This window comes from Balaenoptera acutorostrata, chromosome X (genome assembly GCF_949987535.1).
Source record: "Balaenoptera acutorostrata chromosome X, mBalAcu1.1, whole genome shotgun sequence".
In the NCBI taxonomy this organism is placed as follows: Eukaryota; Metazoa; Chordata; class Mammalia; order Artiodactyla; family Balaenopteridae; genus Balaenoptera; species Balaenoptera acutorostrata.
In genome coordinates this window covers 114,032,054-114,048,663 of record NC_080085.1, presented here as the reverse complement: position 1 = coordinate 114,048,663, position 16,610 = coordinate 114,032,054, and the positions used below count along the sequence as shown (strand labels likewise).

At 48.5% G+C, this 16,610-nt stretch overlaps 1 protein-coding gene across 1 annotated transcript; it reads left to right on the top strand.

Annotated features, from left to right (window-relative positions):
* The first annotated feature begins 2,833 nt into the window (after positions 1-2,833).
* IGSF1 (immunoglobulin superfamily member 1) lies at positions 2,834-16,013 on the top strand. The gene is made up of 19 exons (XM_057538136.1): positions 2,834-2,903; positions 3,040-3,066; positions 3,483-3,767; positions 4,124-4,411; positions 6,323-6,607; positions 6,848-7,141; positions 7,611-7,889; positions 8,226-8,346; positions 10,239-10,309; positions 10,406-10,438; positions 10,803-11,093; positions 11,392-11,670; positions 12,285-12,572; positions 13,338-13,625; positions 13,817-14,104; positions 14,302-14,589; positions 14,709-14,987; positions 15,383-15,506; positions 15,662-16,013. Exons 1-19 carry the CDS (start codon positions 2,834-2,836, stop codon positions 15,795-15,797), a joined length of 4,014 nt encoding a protein of 1,337 aa, XP_057394119.1. The 3' UTR covers positions 15,798-16,013.
* Positions 16,014-16,610: the final 597 nt, after the last annotated feature.

Below are 16,610 nucleotides of genomic sequence, written 5' to 3'. Positions count from 1 at the left end.
AAGGCATTGGGGAGCTGAAGAGGAGGGATCTACAGCTTGGCAGGCTTGAGAGCTGGCCCTCTCCCCTCCAGAATACAATGACCCAATGAAACTCTGAGCGACAGGCGAGGGGGCAGGGGCCTGAATTCGGCTCCAGCAACCTCTGCAGGGAATCGTGAGAGGGGCGGGAGCTGGGAGAGGCGTGGAAATCCCGATTGTCAGAGGACTGCAGGTGTCAGGGAGTTAGTGTAGGTGGGCTCCCGGAGCCTGGCAGAGGGAGGAGGGGAGGCTGGAGCGGCAGAGCAGGCGGGGGAGAGAGGGAGGCGGGGCCCTGAGTCTGAGAGGCTGTCCTTAGACTGCTCTTCTCTTGCCGGGCAGTTTGCTGCATCTGGAGGAGCTCACTGGAGAATCTCCAACAGCGGAGCGGGCCTTCAGCTACCGTAAGTACCTGCAAATGAGCGCATAGTCCAGGGGCTGAAGATTAAATACTGCCCATCAGATCCTAAACAAAACCCCGAAATAATCTCCCTGATGTAATTAATTGCCGTAAATCGAAATGCTCCCAAGTCTTTCCCCCCACCCCCTTCATCCCTCCCTTTTTCCTTCCCTCCCCGATCCCAGCCGTGCCTCGCTGAGAATCTCTGGGCACTGTAGATATCTTTCCTTTTCCTTCTCAGTCTTCCCTCCAAACCTTTAGCGGAGCATGCACCCGGCACCCCGCTGAGCCCAACCCCTTTGATTCCTGGAACCCTCAAAGCTATGCGGGGGGCGAGCCATTAGACATTTCAGGTTTGTCACCCTCAAAAGCACTGCGGCGCTGCCTAAGGGTGTGTAAAGTGCTTGGGGTGGAGTAGAAGGGAAGGGTGAAAAGGCTACACTGCCGAAGTTGGGGGTGTGTGGGGGGGTGTGAAAGGCCAAAAATGGGCGTGGCCAATTAACCTGAAGGCTGCAGCTCCTTCCAATGTTCCCTGGACAGAAGATTCATCATTTTGGCTGGATATAAATGGTAGAGTTTCCTTAGTAGGTTGCGGAGGGGTCAGCCATGCTGAGAAACCCAGCTTCCCTTATTCCCCTCAAGCTCCCAGGAAGCGAAACCCTGGTTTAGGGGTCCAAGTGGCAAGGCTGGAATCTCAGATGGCATTCCCGGGCAGAATCCCAGGTTGAACCTTTCCCTTGGCAGTAAAACCTGAGTTCCCCCAATAAATTCTGGCCCAAAGCCTCAGGGGAACAAAGCAGCAGGGTGGCACCCAAGCCTGGGCCTGGGCCCGACCCTGAGAGGAGTGGGGGCAAGAGTCTGTAGGAGGTGAGATGGAAAGAGCATCTTTAGGGTCCTATACCAGATTAATACCCCCTTTGGGAAGAAAAATAGCCAAGTTTTAATGAAATGTTCACTATGTGCCTGGCACTGTACATGTATTATCTCAGATTCAACACAACAATGAGGCTAGGTATATACTATTCCCCAACTTTATAGATAAGAAAAGTTCAGAGAGGGTAATTTGAGCATCCTTCAATGCAAAGTAAGAAAGGCAAAGGGAAACTGTGCTTCCCTGGATCTCTGACGGTCCGCCTGCTACCTACAGCCCAGATGTTTGAATCTTCCTCTTTTTTCCTGCTCCTTCATCCCTCCTAGTGTTATCACTGGAGCAAATTAGGGACTTCAATATCAGGATCAGTTTGGGGAAGCAAAATCACCGCTTTCTGTTCTGGGAGCTGGCTTTATCCCACTGTGTTGAAATATAATTAAACAGCTGGGGTAGGCCAGAACCTCAGGCTCTGAGTAGAGAGTTGGTGGAAGAGAGTTAGCCTGAGTTTGTGTGATGGGCATATGCCTTTCTTTGGCAAAAGGATACTCTGGGTCCAGGGGGTGGGGTAGGAGAGGCAGAAAAGTGTAAGGGGTCTACTTATGGACGTGTAGGGCCTGTGGTCAATAGTGATTTTCAAGAAAATGAAAAGGCCTCGCTGAAATCAAATATCTTTGCCATATTCCCTGAAATTCAAACAATTCTTTTTTTTTCCCTTAGGGACAATGAACAAGAATGCTTATAAATTATGGGCAGCCAATAAATCATTTGCATCTTATATCCATTAGCTCAAGTAATTTGATTCCCCAACACCTACTCAAGATGGAGGCTTTGAGATTTTGGGGGGTAAGAAATAAGAATGAAAGTAATATTAGATTTGAAGCATTCTGACATTCTGCATAAGGGGAGGCCTGGATGGGATGAGATGCTACGGGTGAGGTAGGGTGAGAAAGGGGGCAAGGGCTGCCGCTGAAAGTTTAAATACTGGTTTTAGAGCATAAGCATTAGAGTTAAACATGGATTTGAATTTTGGCTCTGATATTTAATATCTTTTGACTTTGGGCAAATTATATATCCTGTCTAAGCCTCAGTTTCCTAGCCAGCAAAATGGTGATGGTAGAAACACTTCCTTTGCTAGGTTGTTGAAGGACTCAGACAAAAATATATATGTATGAGTAAAGGATCTGAAAAGGTGACTCTCTACACCTCCCATCTCCCTCATACCATGGGCCTTCTGCTGGCCTGGATTAGGCCTCTGGGCCTCTGAGATCCCATGGACAAACAGACATTTCAATAAATCTGACATGGTAGATACCAGCAAAGACCTTGGGTGGGAGAAGGGGGAAGTGAGGAAAAGGGACAAAGAGAAGAAGTAGCCAGTAACCCTGCATGCCAGTGAGGGAGTGGAAGGAAGGGAGGGATGTCAGGTGCAATTTACTGATCCAAAGTAAACTTTCCGAAGCAGGATCAGTCACCTGAGTAAAAACACTTCTGCTTTTAGATCTCACCACCTGGTGAGGGGCAAAGCCCTTCAAGACCCCAGAGGCTCCATGACCCTGGACAGGCCGGGGGAAGGGGCCACCATGCTGCGGACATTCACTCTCTTACTCTTTTGCATTCGTGAGTACAAGGAAGTGGTGGCAGGGCAAGTGAACCTGTCATAGTTACCCCTATGGGGAGGGAATGGAGAATATTGAGGTTCGAGGGTGGGTGGGAACAATGAGGGGCTCTCCTTTACCATAATCTCTCTTTTCAGGGTTGAGTCTGGGTATGATACCAATAGGTAAGTGAGTCCTGCTACCTCAAGTACCTTCCTTCCTGAAGGCCACAAGACATTGACCTGCTTCCATGGCCCTGGACATAACTGCCTTGAGATCCCAAAGGCAATTTCCAGATTGAGCTGGCTGGGAATCAGGACCTCTTACTTCATGACTTGGTTTCCCACAAAATAGTAAAGAACTTTGTCTCAGATGGAAAGGAAGCAAGACTTGCATTTCATTCCCCAACTCACTTAAATTCCTTAAACAAATATCTTGGGGTCCCTATCCCACCCCCCATAAAAGCATGCACTCCTGTCCCCAAGGGAAAGACAACAGGAGGAATCTGGGTTGGGGCTAATTTTAAGGGACATTGGAGGGGCATGTTATGGGAGGGAGAGGGTTGGACTGCTGACATCTTTGTTATCTTTGGGAATGACAGCAATGATACAATCTCAACCAGAGCTGTGGATAGAGACCAACTACCCCCAGGCCCCTTGGGAGAACATCACACTTTGGTGCAAAAGCCCCTCTCGGATTTCAAGCAAGTTCCTGTTGCTGAAAGATAAGACACAGATGACCTGGATCCGCCCTTCCCACAAGACCTTCCAAGTTTCATTCCCCATTGGTGCCCTTACTCAGTCCAATACAGGTCTTTACAGGTGCTGCTACTGGAAGGAGACAGGCTGGTCAGAGCCCAGTAAAGTTTTAGAGTTGGAGGCACCAGGTAAGAAGACAGAGATAGATAATCAAGAATAAACTCCAGCTCCTGGGACTCAAACTTGCCTTCCCAGAGCAGGGTTTAATTCATTCGTTTGCCTCAAATGCATGCATGTATAATGCATGCATTCCACAGTTAGTTAGTAAATAAGTGCCTAGTCTCTATAGATGCAGAGTGAGGACACAGACTCTGGAACAGATCTCGAGGGCGAGCTCTCAACACAGGGGATACCCTAGATGGAGAAAGAAGGGGTGACAAATACGGGTCATACAGGGAAGACTCATTTAAGTAGAGCGCTCTGCTGCTTCCTGAGCAGCGCTACCCTTGCTCTACCTGAATACCAGTTCGTTCTCTCCTTCCAGGCCAGCTGCCCAAGCCCACCTTCTGGATCCAGGCTGAGACCTCCCCTCTTCCTGGATGTAATGTTAACATACTCTGCCATGGCTGGCTGCAGGATCTGGTATTCATGCTGTTCAAAGAAGGATATGCAGAACCCGTGGATTACCAAGTCCCAACGGGGACAGTGGCCATATTCTCCATTGCCAACATAACACCTGAGAGTGAAGGGGTTTACATCTGCCGCACTCATATCCAGATGCTCCCTACCCTGTGGTCAGAGCCCAGCAACCCCCTGAAGCTGACTGTGGCAGGTGGGTGTGGCTATGGCTGCTGGGGTCTGATGATCGTTGTCCCCGGGATCATGGTTGGATGAGCCAGGGTTTCTGACATTACTTTCCTTGCCCAGTTCTCTGCAAGGCCCGTGAGCTAGAGTCATTTGACATTTTACTGAGATGCAAATTAGAATCACACATGCTATGAGGCAAATGTTTGGGAGCCAATCACTTGGCTAGTGAGTGAGTCCAGCCAAATGTCCAGCAGCTTCAGCTCATAACAGCTTCGTTGTTCTCTATTTGTCGAAAATCATGCATGCATTCATTCATTAGGCTAATATTTATTGAGCACTTAATATGTGCCAGGCACTGCCACTGCAGTCTTGTAAACTGATTTTTTTCATTTAAAGTATTTTTATTCTGTTTCTGAGTTTTATTTTTAAGTGTGGAAAATAGAATGAGTTGCTAGTGCTGGTGATAAAAATAAACCAAAAAAATGACAAAGAAAGTGATAGTTCATATTTTAGAAATGACTTTATAAATTAATTTAGTCTTGTATATACAGATCCAGTAAGGCAGTACCAAGCTTTAAACACAGTAGAAGCCTCCCCACAATGCCCAAACACTAGACACACACCCGACCCCCAACTCCCCCACCCCATGGCCCGGATGCTTCTAGACAGAATTGGCCACACTTGCTTTAGTTCCCTCATCAAGTTAAATAGGCGTGGGGAAAGCTGTGATGCCACAGAGAGTACCTGGACTTAGAAGCAGTAATCCTAGTTTCTAGTTCCACCTCTGACACTGCCTCCCTGTGTGATATTGAGCAAGTTACTTCACCTCTGTGCTTCGGTTTCCCCCACTCTAAAATGGAATAACAGTATCTCTCCAATCTACTGTATGATGCCTCTCTGTGACTCAGTTTTCTCATTTGCAAAATTGGTATAATAATAACACCTACCTCACAGGGTTGTTGTGAGGATTTGCCTAAATATAATATATGTACAGTGCCTGGCATATAAGTTCTCAATAAATGGTAGATATTAATTTTATTAGTATAGCTTTTTATTGAGGATCAAAGAACAAAAGCCTGTCTGTTTGAACTGCGTGTTATGGATGTTTGTTGTACGAATGTCCTTCCAGTGTAGATGCCACTAACACACACTTCTGCAGTTACCTGTTTGCTGGTGTCCCCCACTAGGCCATGAGCTTTTGGCTAGCAGGGACTGTGTCTATCTTCTTTACCTGTATATTCCTAGACCTACACGATGCCTGACACATCCTAAATGCTTAATGAGCATATGATAGAGCTGATCCTTCCAATAATGGGTGGGTGGGCCTACCTGGGATTGGGATGGGTAAGAAGGAGTGGTTTGGGAGTGAGGTTTGCCCTCTATTATGTAGTTTAATCTCTTTGGAGGAACACTACATGGAAATGAGGATGTGACCCCATTAACAGAGGTTTCCTTGGGTTGCAGACTTACTGGCCAATCCCTCCTTATTGGCTTCTTTCAATCCCCTGTGGGAAGTGTCCTCTGTGAACTTAATGTGTTCAAAAGCCATCCTTAATACTGCAGTAGCATTCATGCTTTATGAAGATGGAATAAAAGTCATTTTCAGAAGTTTGGTTTCTTGGGTGGTTTGAAGAACTACATCTGGCATCTCAGGGACCTAAAGATACAGGGAATTACAAATGTAGATATTCCACTGAGACACACCCTACACATAGTTAGAGCTCAGTGGAGCTGATAGAGTCCGGTGAGAGGGAAGGGGCATAAGTGAACTTACCCTTGATTACTTCCTAGAAGAGGCAGAGATTCAAGGAAGGAAGAGGGAGCAGAGGGGAAACTTCAGCTATCACTTTCTATCTAAGGAAACTAGGAAAATTAAACCAGAATATAATAAGGAAGAATCATCCTACATCTAACTCAGGGTCTCTTCCCTTTCTAGGACTCTATCCCAAACCAACTCTGACAGCCTATCCTGGGCCCATCATGGCACCGGGAGAAAGCCTGAATCTCAGGTGCCAAGGGCCAATCTATGGAATGACCTTTGCTTTAATAAGGCTTGAAGACTTGGAGAAGTCCTTTTACCGCAAGAGGCCATTAAAAAATGAGGCATATTTCTTCTTCCGGGCTTTGAAAATCCACGATGCTGGGCATTACCTCTGTTTTTACTATGATGGGTCATACAGGGGTTCACTCCTTAATGATATCCTGAAAATCTGGGTAACCGGTAAGAGAGGGGGATTCAATGGGACCTATTGTAGGGGCTAAGGGTGTACAACTTGCTCAGGGCCTGCCGGAGAACCTAATCATGCAGCCAGGGCTAATAGTGGGGGAAGGAGCAGAATTTGTATAAGTGGGCTTAGGATGGGATTTGCCAAGGGTGTACTGGAGGAAGAGAAAAAGAACCCTAAGTAGTGGGAGGGGTAAGTCAGACAGTTAGCCTTTTATATTTTGGGTCTTGTCCTAGACACTTTCCCCAAGACCTGGCTACTTGCTCAGCCCAGTCCTGCGGTCCAAATGGGTCAGAATGTGAGCCTGTGGTGTCGAGGGCCAGTGGATGGAGTGGAGCTTGCATTCTATAAGAAAGGAGAAGACAAAACACTTCAGCTCTTGGATACCACCAGCATCAGTGATGATGAGTTATTCTTCCTCAACAATGTGACCTATAGTGATGCTGGCATCTATAGCTGCCACTATCTCCTCTCCTGGAATACCTCCATCAGGATGTCATCACACAACACCGTGGAGCTTGTGGTTGTAGGCAAGTGCTAACAACTATTGTTTGTTTTTATCATCATTACCATGTTATAAGAAGGAGCTAGTGGCCCTGTACCCTCTTGGATTTATGAGCCAAAGAAAAACACACTAGGAGGGTGGTGTAGAATTTTCTCCAAAAACTTTAGGTACCTTCTCTCCCAGGGTTGATACTCAAGCCCTGTCTCTCAGCAGGGACAAGCCCCACTGTGACCCCTAGAAAAGTTATTTTCCTTAAGACCATGAGAAACTTACAGGTATGGGTCTTTCTGATTGAAGGTAGGAACCTAGGAGTCTTTAGAGAATCAAGGAATGGGCCAAGGAGTTCTGATGCACAATCAAATTTTGAAGCCAGTGATCTAGTGGAAGTGAAAAAAAAGAGAAGACCAAATAAGAACCTGAGAAACATTTGTTGAGGGAGGAGGCACTGAGTTCAAAGTCACTTGTTCTAACTCTGGTCTCTGGATTGGTTGCAGATAAGCCCCCCAAACCTTCCCTGTCAGCCTGGCCCAGCACCGTGTTCAAGCTAGGAAAGGTCATCACCCTTCAGTGCCGAGTACCTCAACCAGTACTTGAATTTTGTCTGGAATGGGAAGAAAGAGCAACATCCCCAAAATTCTCAGTGGATGGAGACTTCATCATCAGTAATGTTGCAGGGAAAGGCACGGGGACCTACAGTTGCAGCTATCGCATAGAGGCACATCCTAACATCTGGTCACATCGCAGTGAGCCTCTGAAACTGATGGGGCCAGCAGGTGAGAGGAACACTCTTCATAGGGATGCCCCCTCCACAGCTTTGCCCATGATACCCCTGGGATCCCAGAGCAACACCCAGAAGGATGTGGAAAGGGTAGTTGGGGGCTTGTAAGTCAGGGCCCTTGGGTTTGGGCATCCTTCCTCTGGAGTGGTCTCACAGTCACTCAAAGGCAATGAGCAGGATACTTTCAAGGGTCCTATTCTTCATGAAAATAAGGCCACTTTTGTCTCAACTTCCCTTCACCTGCAGTAACCAGATCCCCCTTCCCCCATGAATGTATTCAACTGTCCCTGTCCCCATCAAGGTCCCTGCTTTTGGTCTTCTCTGGCCACAGGCTTTCTCACCTGGAATTACGTTCTGAATGAGGCTATCAGGTTGTCCCTAATCATGCAGCTTGTTGCCTTGCTGTTGGTACTGCTGTGGATAAGGTGGAAGTGTCGGAGACTCAGAATCAGGTAACTGTCTTGTCCCAACCCCCTGTTCCTCAATCTAGCTGAGTTCAGGCTCCCCAGAACTCAGGAATGGGTCATACGCCAGTTGAGGCAAGCCACAGGGGGGCACCCTTTGTATCCTCTACCTTCTGGGCTTAAGATATAAGACTTTCTCATTCCAGCAGTTTCTCTTTCACCTCACAGAGGGGTCAGCACCCAAGCCAGAGGGTGGAGAAATGCATATTTCTCAGAGGCTGGAGAAGTAATCAGAACCTCATTCACTGATTCCCCCAGAAGGGTGCCCAAATCTCCCTCCCAAGCCACCCTGCCTCTCAGAGATGATTGATGTCTTCCACATTAACTTCATCTGAACTTTTTTTGTAAGAAGCCATGCTGTCCTGTCTCCCAGGATGTTATCCAACTCCCATCCCAACTTTTCACCCTTACCCTTAGCTCTCAAGGGCTAGCAAGCCTTGTAGTCCATCCTAGCTGCTATGGAAGCCAGTCTCTCTGCCACTCTGGCCCCCAACCACTGTGCGGAGCGTCCTGAGAACGTAGCCTTAGCCTGGGTGGGCATCTGATGAGGGAATGGATTGGGCCAGGGAATCAGACTGCTTCCTCTGACCCATAAAGTGTCAAGCCAAACAGGTTCTCCTGCCATTTACTTTTATCCTTTTGTGTCCCCTGGGTCATCTCCTTCTCTCCCTGATCCTTATGGCCTTGTGCTCAGGCTATTCTGCCTGAAAATGAGAAGAGAAATGACAGCTCCTAGCTTGGTGGGGCCTCTCTTCCCAAATGCCTTGCTTACTTTCTCCCACCTTGTGATCCTGGCTGTACCCCTTCCCCACCATGATCACAGGGCTTCGTGCGCCTGGGAGTATTCAATATACAATGGGTGATGACTACGACTGCGTGTGTCCGTGTTTCCCGCTGGGATCTGAGGGACAGAGTGCTTGGGTAATGAGAAGGGAGCCACCTAAACTTTCTGCATAACCACTACCCTTTGAGCTTTCAAAAAGTTCCAATGGGGGTCAAGTCCTAGTTCTCCACAGAACCTATCCTGAGTTCCACATACACTGGGGTAACCTTCAAGCCAGGGGTTAGAAAAAATGTAGCTTCAAGTGCCCCACCTCAGCCCAGGACCACTGCATCAAAGAATGAATTCAGAAACCAGATTTCAGAGAATGCAGCTTGAAAAGCATGTTTTCCTGACCAGGAAGGAGGGTCAGTGTTCTCCAAGTAAAAATTGTCAAATGAATTTTGGCTTAGTATAATCTAATTCTACAGGACCCATAACCTAAAAATGCTGCACATTTCTAGTCATAATCTGGGTGGGGGTAGAGAGATCCCACTCTCTGACAAGCTTAGCTCAGCACTGACAATCCTCTGGTAATTCACTGTTGCTGCCTAGGCAACCCTTCCATAACAAAGGCAGGTGAGGCAGGTCGGTCGGAGGACCAATACTGCCATAATAAAAACTGCTTCCAAACTTAAACTTGATGACTGAGAAACACCCAAGATTTCTCCCTCCACCCCCACCCCCACCACCCAGAGCTGCCTATCACACTGAGCTCCAGGGGTTCTGAGAGCTGGAGTTACAAAGGCATTTTCACATCTGACATCTCAATTCCAGCAACAGCCTAATCAGGGGCCTTGGGGACCTGACATTTGATATGGTCTGGGGATGGGGGAGGGGGCGGGGGGCACGTGGGTCATGAAAGAGCAAGAGGTTTGTAGGTGGTGAGGCCCTCAAAAAGAAAAGTCATCCATGTCAGAAAAGATTATATCCCATTATCCTGGCCATATCCAATCCCTATTGGGTGGTGAGTAAGCCAATGACATAAATTGCCGCCCCCTTCTCTCCGCCCTCCCCTTAATCCCAGCAACTCCTCTCATCTCTTTTCTGGTCTTGCTAGAGAAGCCTGGTTGCTGGGAACAGCTCAAGGGGTCACCATGCTCTTCATACTCACAGCTCTTCTCTGCTGTGGTGAGTACGAGGGGGTGGGGAAGGGGCCTGGGCCGAAGGCCGGGGTGAAGTCCCGTGGGGGAGGGGACAAAGCCCTGGCAGCAATTTCTTTTGCAGGACTGTGCAATGGGGTATTGACAGAAGAGACTGGTGAGTTTTTCCTGCTCCAGACTAGGACATTCCTCCCTGGAGATCCGAAATAACTACAGCGTGTCAGTGTCAGTGGCCAGGGAAGGGCAGCCAGGAAGGGGCACTTGCTAAAGCTGCTGGCAAAACTCAGCCTCCAACTCTGCTTTTCTGCCTGCAAAATTTCCCCCAAGCTTCTGCATTTTTCTGAGCCTCAGCTGAGACATCAAGCTTCCCCTTTCCCCAGCACCTGCGGAGAGAAGGAAAGAGTTTGGATTGAGGTTGAAAGGGGAGGTGGGCAATGTGATCTGGGGAGGGTATTCAAGGGCAAGGAAAAGGGGAGGGGGAGGGGGAGGGAGGATGGCTTCACTAACTCTGCTGTTTCTAGAAATAATCATGCCAACCCCAAAGCCTGAGCTGTGGGCAGAGACCAACTTCCCTCTGGCCCCGTGGAAGAACTTAACCCTCTGGTGCAGAAGCCCTTCTGGCTCAACTAAGGAATTTGTATTGCTGAAGGACGGGACCGGGTGGATTGCAACTCGCCCAGCCTCAGAACAGGTCCGGGCTGCCTTCCCCCTTGGAGCCCTGACCCAGAGCCACACCGGGAGTTACCACTGCCATTCGTGGGAAGAGATGGCTGTGTCAGAGCCCAGTGAGGCACTTGAGCTGGTGGGGACAGGTAAGAAAAGGCAGAGGGTCCTCACGGAGTGATCCCCAGTGCCCCTGGGACTCCAGCACTGTTCCTAGGGATGGTGAATGCTCAGAGACCCAGAGCCCAAGGGGCTTCTGCTGCCCGTAGGAGAGGAGGGGCCCTGAAATGGGGGGCGGGGTGGGGAACAGAGTTATGAGAAGACTGACAGGAAGAGGCAAAGGCCAGTCCAGGATGGATTTCTGTTTTGCTGACCAAGTGACTCCGAGTGTCCCATCTGGGCACCTCCAAACTTCGGACTCCTTGTCCTCCCTGTTTTGTTTTCCAGACGTCCTCCCCAAACCTGTCATTTCTGCTTCCCCCCCAGTTCGGGGCCAGGAACTTCAAATCCGGTGCAAAGGATGGCTGGCAGACATGGGGTTTGCTCTGTATAAGGAGGGAGTGCAGGAACCTGTCCAGCAACTTGGTGCCCTTGGGAGAGAAGCCTTCTTTACAATCCAAAGAATGGAGGATAAAGATGAAGGCAATTATAGCTGCCGCACTCACACTGAAAAGCACCCCTTCAAGTGGTCTGAACCCAGTGAGCCCCTGGAGCTGGTCATAAAAGGTAGAGCTGAAAGGGGTGTGTGAGGGAGGAGTGGGGAAGCCAAGCTCTGGGTCAGACACTCCTCTCCTCACAGCAAACTTTGCTGCTGGTCCTAGGAGGCTGTGTCCAATCTTAGAGTCAGGCAGGCGTGGCGCTGGGAGTGCCAGGGCCTCTGGCTGCACGATATTAATAGCCATAATCGTTATTAATAGCTGGGGTTTGTAGAGGGTGATTTAATTTTTCTAATTATTTTCATATCAATTATCTCATTTAGCTATAGGACAAAGATTCAAAGGAGGTGGATCAGGTACCATTTCCCCTTCTTGTCCAAATGGGCAAACTGAGGCTCAGGGAATCAGCAGAGCCCCGTTGACAATTCACTCTTTTAGCTATAGCTTCCATTGCTTGTTCTGCTGACAGCGAGGATTCGGCTGGAGGAGGTGAGGGGTGGGGTGAGGGGTCCCTGTGAAAAGTTCATCTGCAAAGTGGTTTTGCCTTGACTTTTAAATGCACCTTCTTCTGAAGGAAATACTATAGGAAACAAAGCAGCTTTCTGGAACCAGTATTTGCTATATTAGCTATCTTTCTTTTCTCTTAATTTGGTTTTGTATTGTGTTTGGTTTTTTGCCTTCTAGAAATGTACCCCAAGCCCTTATTCAAGACATGGGCCAGTCCTGTGGTCACTCCTGGTGCCCGAGTGACTTTCAATTGCTCCACCCCCCACCAGCAAATGAGCTTTATTCTTTACAAAGATGGAAGTGAAATAGCGTCCAGTGACAGGTCTTGGGCGAGTCCGGGAGCCAGTGCAGCCCACTTTCTGATCATTTCGGTGGGCATTGGTGATGGAGGGAATTACAGCTGCCGCTATTATGACTTTGCTATCTGGTCTGAGCCCAGTGACCCTGTGGAGCTCGTGGTGACAGGTCAGGAGTGGGGAAATGCAGGTGGAGGTGGTACTGACTCTGGGACAGTGGGCGGGAGGGCTGTCAGTGGGAGAGGAAGAAGTGCTCCTTCTAAAAGTCACCAAGAATGTGCTTAGGACAGTGCCTGGCACATGGTAAACAGTCCATGTAAGGCAGCTGCTTATATGATGACTAATACAGGAAGATGAGAAAGAGGAGAAGAGGGAGGAAAATAATTCACTTCTGGGGAAAGAAATGAGGCAGATGGGGGTGTTTCACGTGTTGCCCTATTTCTGAAATCTTTCTGTGGCTTGGCCTTGAGCTTTAGGCCCAATGTCCACTTTTTCTTTAGCTGGGCTGTCAGAGATTGGTGGGCTGGACGGCCCTCAGAGAAAGGGCGAAGACCTTGAAGTGTCAACTGCATATTATGCAGCCATTACAAATGATAGTTTTCAAAGGCTGTTTAACGTCATAGGAAAATATTTACAATATAAAGTGAAAAATATTAAACTACACAACTGTGCATATAGTAGGCCCAATTATGCAAATAGTTATAGCTACAATGACATGGCCATGTACAAAAAAATAAATGGGAAATAAATACATAAAAATGTATAAAGAACGGTTATCTTTGAGCGGTAGAACTGTATTTTCTTCATAGGTTTTTTTCTGTATTTTCTAATTTTCTACAATAAGCATATATTGTTTCTTCTACTAACACTAAAAAAACAATGTTCAGAATGTCGGGGGTAGGATTCTCTCATGTTGTGATCTCTTTAATTTCAGAATTCTACCCCAAACCCACTCTCCTGGCACAGCCGGGTCCTGTGGTGCTTCCTGGGAAGAATGTGACCCTGCGCTGCCAAGGGGCTTTCCAGGGCATGAGGTTTGCCCTCTTGCAGGAGGGAACCCAGGTTCCCTTACAGTTTCAGAGTGCCTCAGGGAACGTGGCTGACTTCCTCCTCCACACTGTTGGAGCAGACGACTCTGGGAACTACAGCTGTGTCTACTATGAGACCACTATGTCAAACAGGGGATCGTATCTCAGCAAGCCTCTTATGATCTGGGTGACTGGTAAGGACAGACAAGACATGGGACTGGGGCAGAGACAACTGGAATAGGGGTTAGAGAGGGTGATCCCTCTTGGAAGGCTAGGCTAGGCCATGGAGGGGAACGGTTGTGTCTGGAAGGAGAAAAATAAAGGGTTAATTCAGCGAGTGATAAGTTTGCATACTAACGGCTTTCCATCTTTGGTCTCTTCCTAGACACATTCCCCAAGCCATGGTTGTTTGCTGAGCCCAGTTCTGTGGTTCCCATGGGGCAGAATGTTACTCTCTGGTGCCAAGGGCCAGTCCATGGCGTAGGGTACATTCTGCACAAAGAAATAGAAGCCACTTCAGTGCAGCTCTGGGGATCCAGCAGTAATGATGGGGCATTCCCCATCGCCAATATATCCAGTGCTAACATAGGTCGTTACAGCTGCTGCTACCATCCTGACTGGACCAGCCCTATCAAGATCCAGCCTAGCAACACCCTGGAACTCATAGTCACAGGTAAGGGGAAGACGCCCTGGAGAGGGCAGGGGAGTACAGAAGAGAGTGAGTAAGCTGTCAGATGGTTCATGGGAAACGGTAAACGGTTTTCCAAGAGCTCAAGGAAAGGCAAGCAGTAGTCTCTCCTCTTTACTGAGACTCCAGTGATGCCCTGGAAAGTGGCCACCTCTCTATGACCAAGAGTTAATTTCTTCTAGGTTTGCTCCCCAAACCCAGCCTATTAGCCCAGCCTGGTCCCATGGTGGCCCCTGGAGAAAACATGACTCTTCAATGTCAAGGGGAACTGCCAGACTCAACATTTGTCCTGTTGAAGAAGGGTACTCAAGAGCCCTTAAGGCAACAGAGGCCAAGAGGGTACAGGGCTGACTTCTGGATGCCAGCAGTGAGCAGTGAAGATTCTGGGATGTATAGCTGTGTTTATTATTTGGATTCTGCTCCCTTTGCAGCTTCTAATCACAGTGACTCCCTGGAGATCTGGGTGACTGGTAAGGTCTTGGAGATTTCAGTAAGAGTCTAGATTTTGTAGTTTCTTAGTAGTTAGCCCTAAGGGGGTAAAGGGCTGGGTTCAAGGCCATTTCTAACTCTGTGTCCTGGTTGGTTGCAGATAAGCCCCCTAAACCCTCCCTGTCAGCCTGGCCCAGCACTGTGTTCAAGCTAGGAAAGGATATCACCCTTCAGTGCAGAGGACCCCTGCCAGGTGTGGAGTTTGTCCTGGAACATGATGGAGAAGAAGCACCTCAGCAGTTTTCAGAGGATGGAGACTTTGTCATCAACAACGTAGAAGGAAAGGGCATTGGAAACTATAGCTGCAGCTACCGTCTGCAGGCCTACCCTGATATCTGGTCAGAGCCTAGTGATCCCCTGGAGCTGGTGGGGGCAGCAGGTAAGATGATAATCCCTCCGTGGTTCTGGCATGACATACCTGGGATCCCAGAGATAGTCTCCATGGAGACAGGCCAAACATGGAGGGGGCGGGGTTTGGAGTCAGAGACCTCAAGTGTGGTCATTTTTCTTTCTCCTAGGGATGGTAAGGAGGTGGAACCTCAGATTCACTCAAAGATAGTGAGAAGGATACTTTCAAGGCCTCTTCCACCCCCCAAAAGGAGGGCTGCTTCTGCCTCAGCATAAGCACTGCCTCTGACCACCCCATCTGCAGTCTCAACACATGGTTCCCGAGTGAACCCCGGAGGAGGCCAGATGAGGGGGCCACAAGAGACCCAGGGGAACATACATGCACTGATCTCTGTGGCCTCGGTTTCTGCTCTTTTATCACCACAGGGCCTGCCGCTCAGGAGTGCACTGTGGGGAACATTGTCCGAAGTACCCTGATCGTGGTGGTGGTTGTAGCTTTGGGGGTGGTGCTAGCCATAGAGTGGAAGAAGTGGCCTCGACTCCCAACCAGGTAATTGCCTTACGTCAGCCTCCTTCTGTGAACGCAGGGGCTTCTGTTAAAACAATGGTCCATATGCCCCTCTAGCATCTGAGTCCCACAGTGCAACCTGTTTTCAGGTTGATGGCTCTGGATCCTCCCTTAGTCGTGTCTTTTTCTCGACACAGAGGCTCAGAGACAGATGGAAGAGACCAGACCATAGCCTTGGAAGAGTGTAACCAAGAAGGAGACCTGGGCACCAATACCAACTCTCCCTCATCAATCTCTCAGGGAACCTCAGTGGAACTGCCGGTCCCAATATAATAATCTCCTCCTTGGCAAGAGCTTTCCTCTCCTCTTTTTTATCCTCAGAGACCTGCAAATCTGACTGGTTTCCCTGGGAGTCCACCCCATCTACTGTTCCTTGGCCACTAATCACCTGAGATAGGTCAAGGGGATTTTAGGAGTTGAGAGCCCTACCAGGGTGAGATGTTTCCTGAAGAGAGATTCCCCGCCCTCGTAACTCCTCACTGTACTGATTTACTGGTGCATGAAATTCTATTAAAAATGTATTCTTCTGAATAAAGAGAGGATTCACTATTTAACTGCAAAGACTATGGCCGTGGTTTCCCATTGGTTTGTTGTCCGCTTAACACTTAGCAAAAATGGTGGATTGGAGCTGATCTCCACGGCAGAATAAGAGAGCACAGAGCTGCTAGTACAGAGAAAGGAGCTCAAGGATGGGGTCGGGGAGGAGGGAAGGCTCCCAAATGTCCATTTTGGTTTGGGACATGGTAACTGAACAGAATGTCCCATCATTCTTCCATTTCATTTTTGAATGAATGGAAGAATGAATGAATGGCAATATTCTCTCCAAGTTGAGCCTGAGGAGGGCAAACGCTGAAGTTACATACTTTCTACCGTGTTACTTCTAGGTCTGTAGTACCCCTGCTTTCCAACGTTAGGATTAGTCCACTACAGAACTTTGAAATTGGCAAAGTGTGCTTTGTGGCCCTTACCTAACAACCACGGGTGTACATTAATTCACTCTTAAGTGTGAAAGGTTGATAAAAGCTGAATATTTTGCCCCTCCCTAAAGAAAGCCCTGTTTTCTCTGGTGGTGGGATCTCAAAGAGT